Below are 16174 nucleotides of genomic sequence, written 5' to 3'. Positions count from 1 at the left end.
CATCATAAATTTCGGCATTCTACATTGTCCGATATCGAGGTTAGTCTTGGTCTGTAGAGAGAAGATCCATCGGGGTTTGCCAGAGTGTTGAAGTCGCCACAGACGTCAACTAATCGATGATCCAAGACTGACATGCCATATCATTTTAGGATTGTAGTGAGATATCGGACTGCGAAAATTGTCCGAGAGGATGCGTTGTTTGCTTGGCTTTTGTGGAGTCGTCTACGTAATCGACTTGTGATTTCTCCTCATCTGACTTTGATAGAGGGGACTGTCGTGAGGTGGCTTTATGGACCTTTTGAAGGATATTCAGTCATGTGATAAAACAGAGTTCGGAGGAGTTTGGTTTTGAGATTATGGTTTGTCATCTGTAGAAAGTGAGTTTGCAAGGACAGGGTCGCGTTGTTGTGCTTATCAGCCAATCAACGATTACTAGAGCGTTGAAAATATATGCTTACAGTATATGAACTTATCTACTTTATTTTAACATCGTCAGTTATGTCTGCGTCTCCAGCGACAAAACGAATGTGAACGGTCGAGAATGCTGCGTATCGGAAATAGGGTGCACGATTGCACCATGAGGGTATCGTGGCAATCGGTGTCGACATGAAACACTGACTTGATCAGATATGACCAGATCAACCAATTCGCAGATCAATGACATCAAATTCAGCCATGTTCCATCTCCATGCGAGATAAGATAACAGTGCAGTCGCTGCTTGAAACATGGACCAACAGAAGCAAAGTAAAGCAAAGCAAAGTAAGCATTGAGGCTGCGTCACAAGAGCCTTGGCAAATGCTTAATTCCAGCGGCTCAACCACTATCAATTTCTCTCTCACGCCTGTTGATCTTCACGATCCTCAAAATCAGCATTATTCTCTTGCTACAACTCACGCTTCACCTTGATACAGCCAAAGCGTCAGAGCCCCTCGGTTTTAACCAGATTTTAATTACGATTTACCTCGTCAATGCTCAACCTTAGCTTCCCTGGACCCTCCATGCGGGGCACCGTCATCTCCCGCGAGAGTTTGACCAGGGGGCGTTTTCTCCCCCTCCCTTTGAGGCTAGAAGCTCGATAGAACGATCTGAAAGTGAAAAAAAAAAACAAGATATTGTGTAAAGTCACAGGCTAAAAGGGTAGACGAATGGAATAAATGGCGCAGAGGCGCTGCTGTATGCAGACAGACAGATCTCGCTCGTGACGCTAAAAATTCGCTCGCTACTTTACCCTTATCCTTATCCACTGGGGGTCCCCCCTCCCCTCCTCAATGTTAACAATCAATTAAAAACAAGGGCGGTATCCGTAGGAATTTTGGGGATTATCGTCGCCAAGTACCCAGCCTAAGAAATCAGGGGTAAATTGACAACAGTGCTCATTAGCGGCGTTCTTTAGCGATCAAATTATCGCGAGGCCTCCTTTTAAATTATGAGGGCCCCCCTTTCTCACTCACATTCTTGATTCCATCCTTTTCACACATACTTTTTGTCTTTCCACCCTCAATGAGTCCCTCCCTCGCTACGGAGACTACCAGATACAATGACTGCTCACCGTCTAGTGCGAGCGAAGATGAAGATGACGCGCCTGACCCGCTGAATCACCATGGTATTGATTTCAGTATACGAGGTGCGCGCATAGCCCCCTTTTTTTAGACGAGATATCGGAAATGACGGAGAAAACTGATTGTGAGAAAAAGATACCATGAAGCGAGCGCTTCGTGCATCATCGCGTTTAGGAGATGGCGTTCGATATCAGCAGCTTGGAATTTCGAACTCGAATGATTTGGAAACGCAGTCACCGCCTCTTGACCGTACGCAGTTCGACTTTAGCAGCCACCATGAGGGAGTCTCATTTTTCGGTCAGATTCGATCAACAGTCGCTGCATCGAGATTGAATTGGTTGCTTGTTTTTGTACCGATTGGATTGGCCGCGCATTCGTTCCAAATTAATCCTCTTGCGATTTTCATGACGAATGCGATTGCTATCGTCCCGCTCTCTGTGATGCTGACGGAGGCGACGGAGCGTATTGCTGCTGATGCGGGAGATACCATCGGTGCGCTGTTGAACATTACGCTTGGAAATCTTGTTGAATTGATTATCTTGTGAGTTTTGCTGTGAGATTTTGAGAGAGATTTTTGCTAACTGATGCAGGGTGTGAGTTGAAATGAGATTGAGTTAGTGAGGCTGAGAACTGACTTTTACAGCGTTGCACTGGTGAATAACCATATTCGCATCGTTCAAGCTTCGATTTTAGGTAGTGTTCTCGTGAACCTTCTTCTCATCTTGGGCTCTGCGCTTTTTGCAAGCAGCATGTCCAACATCGACCCTCACAGCAGCATGGAAGAGTCTGAGCTCCTAGCCGCTCTCCTCTTCGTCTCAGTATTCGTCATTCTCATCCCCGTAAGTGCACTCATTCTCTTACTCTTACAAACAACTAACTTGAAAAGACGGCATTTGACTACACTTTTCACATGAAGGGAAAGAAGAGCGAAGCCGCATTGAGTATGAGCCGCGCTTCATCACTAGTAGTGCTCGTCATCTACATCGTGTATTTCGCGTATGAGATGAGACCCAAGCATGTCGAAGCACCAGCAATTCCACTACAGCCACTACACACAGAACACCGACGAAACCAGGGTTCGACGTCTCACAGTGCGAGACTTATTCGATTTGCGGACCAGGAAGTTCCGACGCGTGCGAGGAGCACGACGCTTGATACGATGAGCGTAGCGGAAGCTGAGGAGGAGCGGGGAAAGAGAGAAACGACTCGTGCTAATTTGTCGCATCGGTCGAGAGGGAACTCACGATCACATTCGCGTTCTGGTTCGAGGACGGAGTTTCATGGGTCGGAGATGCGGGACCTTTCGGTTGGGAGTGCCCAGTCGAGAACTACTATTATGGAACGGCCGGAAGTACCGGGTCATCCTTCACATCCTTCTAGTACGAGCGGCACTGTAGCTGCTGTTACGGTTCTGTTTGTCTCATCGGCGCTGATGTCAATGAACGCAGAGTTTCTCGTCAAGACGATTGACGATGTCACTCATGAAGGCGGACTATCAGAAGCTCTGATCGGCTTGATCATCCTTCCAGTAGTCGGCAATATTGCCGAATATGTGACCGTCGTCACAGTTGCGATGAGAAACAAGCTCGAGCTTGCTATTTCTGTTGCTGTCGGATCAGCCATTCAGATCGCGCTTTGTGTAGCGCCTTTGACGGTCCTAATAGCCTGGATGCTTGGCCGGGATCTCGAGATGGCCTTTAACGTCTTCGAAACTACGACATTAGTTGGATCGGGTTTATTGATCAACCTGCTGATTCTCAGTCGTGCGGGCACTGCCATCAGAGCTATCGGACTGAAAGGAGCTCTGATGTTTGCCTGCTATGTTATCATTGCGTAAGTTGCTTTTGGCCCCGGTGAGAAGATGTTTGCTAACAAGTTGCAGTCTTGGTGCGTACTATGAGCCGCATGGCAAGACAAAATGAAGTGCATAGGAAGGAAGGAAAATGTGATAATGATAATATCAAGACTTAGATTCATCAAACATATAATTTCACTTCAATTGTCTCGTACTGATACCCGATCAATTTCATATCGAGCAAAACAATCATACTCCAAACACTAACTATAATCCAAGCATACTTCTAGCTCACATTGTAAATGTTGTAACTGAGCCTCATTTATTCCCTCGACGAGTCCACTTTATAGACTTCCACCAATTCGAAGCAGGTCTTTCTCTCCTCAGAACTTCCTTTATCAAGTTGCCATCTTCACCAACAGCTAGCCAACGTCCGTCATTATCGAGTTCCATTGTTAACTTCCTCTGAGCTCGATTATAAGCATCCCTTGAATATACGACCCTACAATCCTCGTATGCGTGAACTCTGGTTAGAATCTTGTCGTCCTTGAGGATCTTCGCGTTAACGCGCAGAGATGGATCTTTTCTAGAGATATGGGGTCGACCTCTGGGAGGGAGGCTCAGCGATTTTGTCGTCTAATGTGTCTTTTGCACTTACGGAATGAACACAGTGTTGGCCCCTTTAACTTTGGGTTCGCAACGACTGCATCACGGATGCTCCAAGTGTAATGATTTATAGGCCTGCAGCCCTTGTAAATGAAAACAAGAGGATGATGCAGAGTCTTTTTCAAAGGGCGCTGAAACATGATGAGGTTTGGGGACGGTAAACAGGTCAATCTGGCGTTTGGGATGATGTCCTTTTATGCTTCTTGTAGTTTGCCAAAACGACTACTGATTAATCGATAGTCAAAGCGTATGGCATCCTAACGAGACATAACACTACAATAGCTACCATTCCTTCATATTGTTCTCCTACTGACCTGCAAGGCGTCAGGGAAAGACAAAGGAACAAAAGCAGCAACATAAAAACTGACCTTGTGACGAGGCAAAGTTGCAAACAAGCCATGTGTAGATACCCTAGGCAAGAAAATAATGAACAGAAGAAGTGATTACATTTCGATAGTATATGGATAAACTTTTGGCTACTTGATCCCAAGTATTGACGTGGCTATCACAAATTAGTCGTTATCTCTATAGAGTTCTATGCAGGGACGAATATACGATGGCTTCCTCTACCTACGTAGTCTTGGCAGTGACTTATGGAGGCGTCAAACAACAATCAACAATCAGTTTGGCTGTGAACAAACCCGCCCCACTTTTGCTTATCGGCGCCGCATACGCACGCTCTCGTCATCATCAAACCAACACAAGACAACACTTCCGAGGTCACGTCGCATGATATGGCGTTTGCTAGTAGAAATACCAGGCTTTGTTCAGCTTCCTATACTAAGAGAGTCGCAGGGGGTGATCAGGTCGAGGCGCATCATGGCGTTGTACCACCAACCATGGCCGCCGTGCGCCATACCAGCCCCACGTCTTGATCTTACATGTCCCATCGAAGAAGAGAAGACTCCAAACTACAGTCCGGAGAGGTTTTATCCGATTCAGCTGGGACAGCTGCTGAATGGGAGGTATCAGGTGGCGACTAAGCTCGGGTATGGAGCCAATTCGACCGTTTGGCTTGCTCGAGATCTGAACCGGTAAACTTTCATTTTGAGTTCATGAGATCTGAGATATATACTGACACAGCTAGATGGAAGTGGTCTGCAGAGAAGTATGTCGCAATTAAAGTTAAAGTAACCAAGAGTTTAAAGAGACGACGTTCTGCGGAAAACGAAATCGATATCCTTCAGCACATCAACCGAACGAATCCTAAGCATCATGGATGGCATTTCGTTAGAAAACTCACCGACACTTTTGCTCTTGAGAGTCCATATGGTAGCCACCCATGCCTCGTGTTGGAACCTCTACGTGAGCCGCTTTGGCTATATTGCTCCAGATACATTGGTGGCGTCATCCCTCCGGACATTTTAAAGATTCTCCTCCAAATGATACTTCTTGGACTCGACTACCTTCACACTGAGTGCCATATAATTCATGCAGGTAAGCGAATAAATAGGCAGCTAGGTCTACGATATTAATAAGACTTTTTGCAGATCTTAAACCCGACAACATCATGATAAGAATCGAAGACGCCAAGATGTTTGAAAAGGACGCCATAGACGAGTACAACAACCCATTGCCAGAGAAGCAGTTAGACGACCGCACCATTTACCTGTCTCGAAACAACTACGGACCGCTTACTCGACCAACGGGTATCATTCAGCTCGTTGATTTTGATCTTGCTGTCCGTTCAACGCCAGGAAAGCTGCACTACGGTGCGATCCAAGGAGAGAAATACCGAGCACCAGAAGTCATCCTCAACTCTGGGTACAGCTACCCCGCGGACATCTGGAGCCTTGGGGTAATGGTACAGTCTACCTCTCGTGTCACGCGGGGCAAACAGTAACTAATCGTACGATGATAGCTTTGGGACTTACTTGAAAGGAAAAGCCTCTTTAGCCCTTTGACTCTAGGGGACGGGACGGCACACGATGACTTGACCCATTTGGCACAGATCGGCGCACTACTCGGCCCTACCCCCCACGACCTTATAAACAAAGGGAGGAGATCGACCTTGTTCTACCAGGAAAGCGGTATGTGATTGTACTTGATGGCTTGCTGGGGTAATGCTTACTGATGCATGACAAGGAGAGCTGAAAAGGCCGAGCCGTGTGCCCAGGAATTTCAACCTCGATAGCACGCTCACATGCATGTCTGGCGAGGAAAAAACGCGATTCATCCGATTTGTCAAGAGAATGATCACCTGGCGCCGCGAGGATCGGAGTACAGCCAAAGAGCTTCTAGACGATCCATGGCTCTACAAAGACTTTGCCCAAGATTAGAAATCACAATCAAAGCAATAGAATCACAGACACCAAATCTGTACATCATTCCGTTCGTTTATCATTGGAAGAGTCTCTAACATATAGCTGCCCTCTGTCCTTTATGTACTTTGCTCTCATCATCCTCATACCGCCTCCTACTCGACGGCACAACAGCAGATGGATGCACGCCCCCCATGGAAGCCGGTATCCCCATATACGCCGGGATGTCCTCGCTCAGCTCGGGAAAGTGCTGGAAAAAGTCCGTCGACATGGTCCACGCGTTGATGTCGCGGATGCGCTGCTCGAAAAGTGGCGATATGTGGTATTTGCCCGTGTGCGCGTTGTGGTAGAATGTATCCTGGAAGGTGTCCGTCCAGAGGATCTTTAGGTTGGTTTGGAGGAGCTCCCAGAAGGAGTTGTTGCAGTATTGGTGTTGGGAGAAGATGAGGCGTTCGCGGAGACCGGGCCTGCGGGTGGGGTTAGTTTTTGTGGTGGTTTGGCGGGTTCAATTGAATTGAGTTGGGACTTACCAGACGAAAAAGTCAATGCCGTATGAATGTGGTAGTGCTTGCGATGGTCTGTGGATTTTGTGAGTTTTTTGGTTCATTCGCGTGGGGAATTAATTGGCTTGTCGCACCTATTCCAGTACCATCGCGGTAAAGTCGCGCGTCTCTCAATCGTAGGATCGCCGTGATACGTGATCAACAGATGACATATGCGCATCGCAGCCAAACGCTCTGTTTCTCGGCAATTTGAAAAGCACAGCTCATCTGCCCTGCGCAGCTTGCGCCACGTCGGCGTCATCTTGCCCGCTCGCTCAATGCTATCCCAGCCCTCAATCATAGCGCGCACGGGTATATCCTCCGCGTTGTACTCCTCGATCGCCATCTCCTCAGCCGAGAGCTTTGTGGGCTTGACGAGGACCTCGTTTATGGCGCGCCAGATGTTGGGCTTGTCGTGGTAGCCCGAGGCACAGCTCGTCGGACTGGAGCAGTGGCAGAGCACGGGGGCCTTGGGGATGATGACGTCGTCCTCTTCGGGCGTTGGGGGCAGGTTTGGGAGGAGAGGCTGGATAGGGATGAAGCCGTTGCCGGCGGGAGGGAGGATCGAGTTGTCGAAGGCCATCGAGGTTGGGTAGTGCTCTGTCGTCACGGCGTAGTTCCAGCCGTCGTAGGAGAAGGGGTCGTGCGGGGGAGGATGGCTGTGGTTGAGGGGGAGTTCTAGTATTGTAGAGTTGCTTGTTTCTGAGGCTGCTCTTTGGGTCATGATTGGGACTATTCGTTCGTTTGATGTTGATTGCGATTGCGATTGCGATTGCGACTGTGATTGCCCAGCATACGCTGGCGACTCGGATTTTGTCTCTGATCGTGGCTCGCTCGTGGTGGTGGCGCTGTTGGTATCGCCAATGTGCCGACGGATCGTGGAGCCTAACGAGTCGAGGACCTGTAATAAATTGTCCCTCTCCTTGGTGACCTTGCCTAATTGGTCCATCAAGGTAGCTATTTGCGCATTAGAGTCGTCTTGTCGAAGATTGTCGACCATGCTCTCCAATTGAGCGATGCGACTCTTTGTGCGCTCTCGCGCCAGGCGTTGGGCCTTGCGATCGAGCTCCCGCTTTTTGAGCCGACGGGCTTCGGCAGTCGAGGTCTGGGTTTCATTATACATGATGATCGCCTTCAGGGATGGGGCAGAGAAACAGGACGAGAGAGAAAAAAAAAAAAGATGCGACCGGACCAACAGGCAGACTTATATCCGTTGGGGAGGGGGAGCTAATTAGTCTACCGTTTAAGAGTACATCCCAGAATACCTTAGGGAGGATGAGATGGAGGGAGAGGGGTTCGTGGAAGTGAATCTGGGGAAGCGGATCACGGGCTTTTGATCGATTCACGCTACCCTCCAAGTCATTTAGTTTAGGTACCGATGAACGGTCGGGATGGATGGTATGCTGTAGCACCTTACCCAGCAGCCAGGGTAGACAAGACCAGGGCAAGCCAAAGCAAGCCCAGGGAGCCTCCGCTTCTTCTGTTTGGGCTGTGCCTCAAGGGCTCACGCTCATGCTCTGCTCATGCCAGGGAAAACAAGCTTCAGCGCTAGAGTGCCACAATGGAGCTGAAAGGGATAACACCGAGATTTGGTAGGTGATGTAATCAGCAATAAGCAGAGGCTAAACCCTCAATGGCTAATTCCGATGTGCCGGGCACTGGGATTAGGGTGCTCATTCGTGGCGTTGTCCTTGTCCGTTCAGCTCTAGTCTACAGCCACATGTCTCTCTCTGCCTCGGGTTTCCGGTTCTCAGGCTGTTCAGTTCCTAAGGCCAAGCACCAAGTCAAGTCCCAAGCCATGGGCCCGCAAGATCTCCACGGGGCGCAACGTCTCGCTTGGAGACTGACTCGCAAGCCAGTCCCAATTCACGTCTCAAAGTAACCTCACCTCAACCCTGCGACGCGGCTCTGGGCAATCAAGATAAGAAAGATCCTAGCCTGGCTGTGATCTATACGCTTGGATCTTGGATATCTAGAGGTGTCAGTCATGCATGCGAGATTAGCGATTCAGGTTCTTGGTTGCTGGATACTGCGAGATCATGACGGTTATCGATCCTATTGACTGATACACGGCAGGGATCTCAGCTTTGCAGGAGTTTGGGGCCAAGTATCATTCCCTTCCGTATTGGGAGGATCAATTGCGATTGACGTTAGATCAGAGAATTAGGATTAGATGGGATGTCATCAAGGCGTGGCGTGGAATGTCAGTTTGGCGTTTGTTGCGCGTTCACCAACAAACGGCCTGACGGGTCCCCCAAGCCGCCCACTAAACGAGGTGCATCGCATGAGGTGATACTGATGGATGGAATTCCAGACAATACCATACCAAAGTCATGATGGCATTCTTCTGAGGTCAGTCAATCGTCAACGACAAACGTCCCAACGGAAATGTCTCAAGTCGTCACAGGCAATGTCTCGTAAATTAATTTACTTGCCAGGTACGGAGTAAATTGATGGCTGAACCATACCTAAGACTAGGTACCCCAAATACCTGGCTGGAGGTGGAGGTGAACCCCCAAAACCACCAAAGCAAGCCACTTACAGAACGCGCGTTTACGCCCCCCCAGCAGCCCTAAGATCGTTCCCTTACACGAACTAGCGCGTGGATGCCGTGGACAGTCTAGGCCCTTAGAGTCGGAGCAAGAGCCGCAGCGGATCCCTCTGTAACTGGATCAGAGCCCACTAAATCGAGTTGTCCATGGGTAGGTGGCTTTCTGGATATTAACTACCCGGCGGCGGCACTTTAGCTGGCCCATCGGGTGCTAACGGAACTTCCGTGAGGAACTTCCGACAAGGCCACTGTAAACTTTTCCCACGACACACCACCAACGATGAAACAGGTATCAGATAGGGCTGATCATGGAATTATTCAGGAAATGAATCGTAGGAATTAACATTTCTTTCCAGGGATCGTAGAGTAGGTATTTCCGTGACAGCTGAACTCCAAGACACGTTCCCGTGGGATCGACACTGCTAGTATTCTGAAAGCTGAACCTAACGCCAAGGACCCATGTCGGACCCAATAACTCGATTGGGAGCCGACTAGGTTTGCGAGCCCGCCCCGAATTGCGACGGAACAAGGTCCATCTCCCGTTCATTCAATAGAATTATATCGAGATGTCACCAAATTCCACTTTCACTTCTCCTAGGGAGATCTTCGCCCTCAACTTCTGTATTGTCTAGTGCCCCCTTTTTACTCCTGCTTCAGACCGACTTTGCCGGCTCTGCGCAAGCCGACACCTCCAATGAGAGCACAGAGAACCATGAATGAAAACATGGCCCAGAAACTTGCCTTGTAGCCCTGAAGAAGAGCCTCAGCTGGCTTCGATCCTGCATGTTGCTTGCTTACAAGGGTCGATATAACCTGCATCACGGCTAAACCCATGGCATTTCCAAACTGGGACGCTGCGTTGAACACTGACCCGGCCACCGCCTGTTTGTCCTCGGAGAAGGTTTCAGTCACCACTATCAGACCCACCGTGAAGAGGACGTCTGCTGAGAAGGGCATGAGGACCTGTGCGAAGAATGCAGCTGTCCAGTACGTCCACGCGGGGTCGATGAGTGCCATGAGCAGAGGCGAGATTGCTGTGAGGACAGATGTAATAACAACGAGCCATATAGCAGGGATCCTGTGGACAACTAGACCTGTTGTGAAGTTGAGGGCTACACCCACCACGACGCTAGGAAGAATGCGAATAGCTGCACTGAGAGCTGATAGGTGCTGCACCTCTTGGAAGCTAGGCCAAGATTAATAACGTGGGGTGCTACGAGCTGTCATTCGGGTTTAACACTTACAATAGACTCGCAAATAGCTCTAGAGAGTTTATGACAGCGTTGGATAAGGCTATGGTCACGCAGATCGTGGTGAAAGAGTGGTTCCGCCAGAACGCATTCGGTATCAAGGCCGGGAGACCCCTTTTCACCTGAAGATGCATCCAGCCGACAAAGAGCGGCAGTGCAACGAGACTCGTGCTTAGAAGGGCAATACTGCTTGCGTCTTTGATGCGGTACACATCTGTGCTGATGATGCTATAGAATGTCAGTTATGCCAGGCCGTTGAATTAAGACACGGGTGACGGTGGCGTACGCTAGGAAGTATGACAGCAGTGCCATGAAAGCTGAAGCAAGAAGAGTGCCGAGCCAATCAATCTTTGTCGCAACGCTCTGCAACACACTGTGCAACGTTCCAAGCGGCTCGGACTTTGGCAGAGACCAGAAGCCCACAGCGGACAAGACAAGATTGATGCCACCGTAGAGAAACCAACCTGATCTCCAGCCAATAGTCTCGACCAGCACTCCGCCAAGGACAAGCCCAAACGAAAAGCCAAGCGGCTGGCTCAACCCCAGACACGCAAACGCAAAGTTCCTGCCCCGTCCCCGCGCCAGCGTCCTCGTCACGAGCGCCACGGAGCCCGAGAGATGCAGCGCGAGCGCAACGCCCTGTAGGGCCCTTAGCGCAACTAGCTGCTCGCCCGCGCGGACGAATCCGCAGGCCAGCATGAGCGCGCCGCTGAGGATGCACCCGAGCAGATCGACGGACCTGGCGCCAAGCACGTCCGCGAGGGCACCCGCGAGAAGCAGTGTTGAGGCCGTCGCGAGGCCCTGCACGGAGGAGGGCCAGAAGGCGAGGGATGGGGGGAGGGAGAGGTCGGCTGTCATCTGGGGGAGACCCACGACGATGAGGCCGTTTGTAGCGCTGGCTGCAAAGTTGACGCCGGACAGTTGGAATGTCACTGCTATTTTCTGTAAACGAGATGCCACTGCTGGTGCTGGTGCTGGGGTGCTGCTGTTGGCGACGCTCCTGGGTGGAGAGTCCACGTAAGTCGGCGCCTCGGCAGTTGAGGGCAGCATATCCTCGAGCAACTGTGTCTGAGTGGTCATTGTTTCTATGGTCTTGTTTCTCTTCGGCAGTTGTAGAAATGTGATGTATCTTTGCGATGTGACGCTCAAAATTCCAGATATTTCGACGTTGTATTTTATCTCTGAGACATGATCATAAGCACGATGTAAAACGCCACAAGGGCGTGTAGAATTGGCGCCCTTTTGATGTGGGGCTTGTTATGCAAGGGAGACTCGTAGGGTCGTTTTGTCCTCGAGGCGATGGGATCCAGGGCCCCGGAGTCAGCGCTAACATGGCTTGGGAATGACAGCTTAGTCTAACCCACTCTAAACAAACCCGAGGACTTTTCACCGTCCGTGTTTATTGGGTCGGCAAATCCAAATTGCCGACCAAATGAATATTCCTGCACGTAGTGGTTGCACCGTTAGTCAGAGATCGAGATAGTCTGCTCCTAGGACGAGATCCTTTGACTAGCACGCACTTTTGATCCCTAGCTGGAGGAATGATAAACAAAGCTATACTGGAATTGAAGAACTATTTGATCCTGGGAGATAAGACACCCTACGATCTGAATCCACTTTACGGCTATAGATCCTTCCGGAGTGAAGCCCCCTCTAGCATCTTCATGAAGCGATCGCGCTCAACTTGATTTGGCCGGTGCCACCACTTGTTCGCGTCCACCTTGGCGAACCCCTGATCTTCCCATTTCTTCAGCTGCTTCGGGTCGATCTGGTGCCAGGGGACCCTGAGATCCTTGGAGACCTGATCTTTGAGTTGATCCATGACCTGAATACTACCATCTTCACCCTCTGGACCCTTTCCATCAACAAAGAAGCAGTCGTAGATCTTCTTTGTCTATTCTTCCACTCTCTCCAAATGGCGCTCCATGCCATTAACCATTGATTTCTTGTTGTAAGCCACCGGCTTCATCCACTTGGCGACTTTCTCATAGTCGAGTTGAAAGCCCGCGCTATCATAGGTCGGGGCCCCATCTGGACCCTTACGGTGACATCGATGAAGATCGTAGAATGAATACAACGGGTCCGTATGCTTGTTTCTATGCTTGGGGATGTGGAACTTATTCAGAAACTCCTCACTTAGTTCGCGCTCCTCATACCGGGGACGCCTGACGCGACCCGGCGTTGCTCGCGGGTCCCGGATCTGAGAGTGGTCGAAGTCGAACTCGAGGTCCTTTTCTGTGAGTGTGGGTTTCTGTCCCTCTGGCGTCTCACTCGTCTTGGCCTGTTTGGTCTTTGGCTCCGGCGCAGAGTCCGTCTTGCTCGACTGTCACTTGTGACCGCGCGCGGTGGCGTTATCCTCGTGAGTCTCGGTTCCGCTCCTGGTTCTCATCGTAATCTGAACACAGACAGTCCTGGTATGAAAGACTATTGAAAAGATAGGCAGGCAATTGAGCTAGTCTACTAGTTTAAATAAGTTTAATGTAGGGAGTAGTTAGTTACGTTGAAGTCGCTGGGAATCCAAACGTCATCATCGCGTTTGGGGAATGCGGCGGCCACGTGACTTGGCCGACGCCTAACATCAAGACACCAAAAATGTTTTCGGCCACAACTCCACCAATTCAAGTCCAAAAGAGTTGGAAAAATATTCATTTGAAAGCTGAAACGATGCTGATTACTTTGTACAGTTCAAAAAGTCTGAAACGCGAGCTCCCGGCCGGGCTCGAACCGGCAATCTTCTGATTAGCAACTGGCATAGTCTCCCCCACTTGGAGTGTTGGAAAAACCACACATAGAAGTCAGACGCCTTAGCCATTAGGCCACGGGAGCCTTTTTTTACTAAGCATAGGGAATAAACCACAATAGGAAGGAGCTATCCTTGCCTCCTTCCGAGCCTACTGAATAATTAGCCGCAACTGAGCAGACATTCACTCTATTAAATACAAACTACTAATACAGTATCTGGGCCTTAATTAAGAACAACGAGTCTAGTACCTTGCTATTTTATAATAGCCTTATATTATTATATTAAATTAAACTTCTCTTATTAGCTATTAATTGTATTTATTCTAGTAATATTATTAAATATTGCCCTGATTTATATTTATTCAGCTTGCCTGTAGCGTTGAGAATAAAGGATTAATTATTTTTACCTGTTTTTAAGTATCCTCTAAAGAGCTTACCTGTTAGATTGCTGTGTTCTTACAATAACGCTAGAAACCCAGAGTGGCTTGATGCTGCTAAACGCGATGCTGAGCTTTAAGATAATGGTAGACGCCGTCAGAAGCTGTTGGTAAAATGCTCGCACATGCCATCTATGGCGCCCAAGAACTGGTCTGGGAATGGGTATATCGCACAATTCAGCTTGTCGAAAGAAATAAAATAGCAAAGCATGGGTTTCTTCAACGGATTTGTCCAGAACGTCCTTTCAGATCATGCCAAGTCTGTTCAACAGCATAGGTAGCCGACCATGGAGAAAGAAGAACATGCAAAAGGTCGTCGTCATCAACGTAGTTTTCCCCTTTACATCTTGAACCATCTCTCTCGAGCCAACATCCAATCACTTTGCCCATGCAGCTCCTGGTCCACAATCCTTTTCAATATGTGCATTAGTTCTCCTCATCTTAAAGTCGTGCTTCTTTTGGCCAACACGTCCCCTTCAGCATCGTTATATCTCAAGGGGGAAACAGTCAACGGCGGCCTCTATCTCGAGACCTGGATGAAGAGATGACCATGGTTGATCAAAACAAAGCTTCCAGAACCATCTAGTATTGATTGTTGTGGTGGTGATGGCTGTGTGTATCTGGAGGCGGGTGACCACTAGTGAGCTTTACCTGGAGCAGGGAGAAAGCGCCATACTTATACTCATGACTTGAGACAACTGACTCGGTTGGTCTCTGAGGGTTGCCATATTGCTAAGAAAACTTTTGAGTTCACCATCAAGGTTACATGTTGCAGAACGTCATGCACTGTCCTTCGTGGACTGTTTTCATTGCCGCTAGGCGGAGCCTCGCCTAACTTTGATGTTGTTTATGTAGGACAATGATGACCTGTTGGTAAACTAAATGGGGCTCTCTGGGTTTAACTCCACTGGTCATTGAAGCGTCTGAACCCCGACAAGGTGGAGAGACACCTGAACTATGTTTAATATGGCAGATCCTTAATCCCTCAACAGCAGGTTTGGATCATTTGTCCGAACTGGCTCATATGGCTTGTACTGCATGAGTGGAGCGATGTACCAATATCGGGCCGGCCCATTGTCTTCTGATTGTGTCCTCATACGTCTTACCGAGTTTATCTGTGTTCCCTTTACGATATTTTTTCCCAATTCTAGCATTAAGCCTATCTAAACACAGTTAGTTGTCTTCGTGTTCGCTAAGTCAGCTTGTAGAAAACGGCCCTTTTTCCTGTTTGTGCTCATTCCCAAGATCTTCAGTCGGCACAAATAGTTTAATTACAGCGGTACTGGGTAAGACACAGACCGGAGTTACCACAGGGAGGATAAACTCTTGCAGAATCTGTGATGGGGGTAAACAAGTGGGTTCGTGAAGGGCGCTATACTCGCATCATCACTGCATCCTCCTGTCACCCGCGCCGATTCGTTACACTAAGCTTGATCAGATTGCCCAGCTGAGTCAGGCTCTTGACCTCCATCCTCTACTCATTCAAGCACATATCCTTACATTAGTAGCCAGATTGAACACAATAAGCAACACCTGGTAACAAATAGGAGGATCATGGTCTCTGAACTCCTGCGTCTCGTCAATGTGTACTGGGTTGGTCAATGACTTGAAGGTATGGAACCACCTGCTAATGATGGCGTGACCGACATTATGTCAATGATAATTGGATTTGATCTTTGCCAAACAGCAACCGTAAGCAAGAAATGCGAATGCGCCGTGGACGCCTCCCGGAGCTTGCAGATGAGCTCTTCTATTTTTCCAGGGCGATAAGCCTGAAGGCCCCGAGCCACGTACAAATGAAGACTTACCAACATCCATATCGGTAACTGGCATTTAATTTTCGTCAAATGGTGATTCACAAGAGGTATGAACGCGCCGTGGAACGCCCCAGGAGCTTGTGAATGAGTTCTCGCGTTTTTTTCTCCACGCTGACATCCCAGAAGGTTCCGAGCCACCTGCCAATGATGATACGACGGATATTTGACCTCAGAAACCATATTTGGCTTCGAATTATTACCAAATTGCAACCCGCCAGCAAAAACTACGAACCCGCCATGGACTTGGACCTCAGCGTAGGCGTACCTCAGCCGATAAGATGCTTATACCTCCAAACAGTAGTCCAAGATAAGCTGCGTCAAGAAGAGACCAAAATGCTACTGAGACGAACTACGAATTGGCCGTGTCTCCCTTGAAGCCTCGGAGGGCATTCTGCGCTGACCTTTGGTGGTCACACGACCCAGTGAAGTGAAGTGAATTACGTAAAGCTGTAAACAGACAAGGGGAAGCAGAAAGGCCTAAGGACTTTTAGACTATCCTAAAGGATGAAGGGACCTAGGTAAATTTAGGATAATTTAGGGTAAACTTAGGAAA

The 16174-nt window shown here is 49.0% G+C and overlaps 5 protein-coding genes across 5 annotated transcripts; 2 read left to right on the top strand and 3 right to left on the bottom strand.

Annotated features, from left to right (window-relative positions):
• Window positions 1-1501: 1501 nt before the first annotated feature.
• FTJAE_3337 (Ca2+ H+-exchanging vacuolar) lies at window positions 1502-3482 on the top strand (the record flags this gene model as incomplete). Its single annotated transcript, XM_037349623.1, has 5 exons — window positions 1502-1625; window positions 1696-2101; window positions 2204-2399; window positions 2447-3393; window positions 3443-3482. 5 exons carry the CDS (start codon window positions 1502-1504, stop codon window positions 3480-3482), a joined length of 1713 nt encoding a protein of 570 aa, XP_037209729.1.
• A 1358-nt stretch (window positions 3483-4840) lies between these two features.
• On the top strand, window positions 4841-6300 carry FTJAE_3336 (CMGC SRPK kinase; the record flags this gene model as incomplete). Its single annotated transcript, XM_037349622.1, has 5 exons — window positions 4841-5055; window positions 5109-5458; window positions 5512-5860; window positions 5909-6051; window positions 6107-6300. 5 exons carry the CDS (start codon window positions 4841-4843, stop codon window positions 6298-6300), a joined length of 1251 nt encoding a protein of 416 aa, XP_037209728.1.
• Window positions 6301-6376: 76 nt separating this feature from the next.
• On the bottom strand, window positions 6377-7947 carry FTJAE_3335 (uncharacterized protein; the record flags this gene model as incomplete). The annotated part of the gene is made up of 3 exons (XM_037349621.1): window positions 6377-6749; window positions 6813-6860; window positions 6920-7947. The coding sequence occupies 3 exons, from the start codon at window positions 7945-7947 to the stop codon at window positions 6377-6379; spliced, it is 1449 nt and encodes a 482-aa protein (XP_037209727.1).
• A 2070-nt stretch (window positions 7948-10017) lies between these two features.
• Window positions 10018-11705, bottom strand: FTJAE_3334 (aminotriazole resistance protein; the record flags this gene model as incomplete). Its single annotated transcript, XM_037349620.1, has 3 exons — window positions 10018-10561; window positions 10620-10853; window positions 10912-11705. 3 exons carry the CDS (start codon window positions 11703-11705, stop codon window positions 10018-10020), a joined length of 1572 nt encoding a protein of 523 aa, XP_037209726.1.
• A 544-nt stretch (window positions 11706-12249) lies between these two features.
• Window positions 12250-13378, bottom strand: FTJAE_3333 (adenine nucleotide alpha hydrolase; the record flags this gene model as incomplete). Its single annotated transcript, XM_037349619.1, has 3 exons — window positions 12250-12519; window positions 12586-12948; window positions 13301-13378. The coding sequence occupies 3 exons, from the start codon at window positions 13376-13378 to the stop codon at window positions 12250-12252; spliced, it is 711 nt and encodes a 236-aa protein (XP_037209725.1).
• Between the last annotated feature and the right edge of the window lie 2796 nt (window positions 13379-16174).

This window comes from Fusarium tjaetaba, assembly GCF_013396195.1.
Source record: "Fusarium tjaetaba strain NRRL 66243 chromosome Unknown NRRL66243_c0000063, whole genome shotgun sequence".
Taxonomy (NCBI): domain Eukaryota; kingdom Fungi; phylum Ascomycota; class Sordariomycetes; order Hypocreales; family Nectriaceae; genus Fusarium; species Fusarium tjaetaba.
Note: the sequence above shows the minus strand (reverse complement) of the source record. Positions and strands in the feature narration are given on the sequence as shown.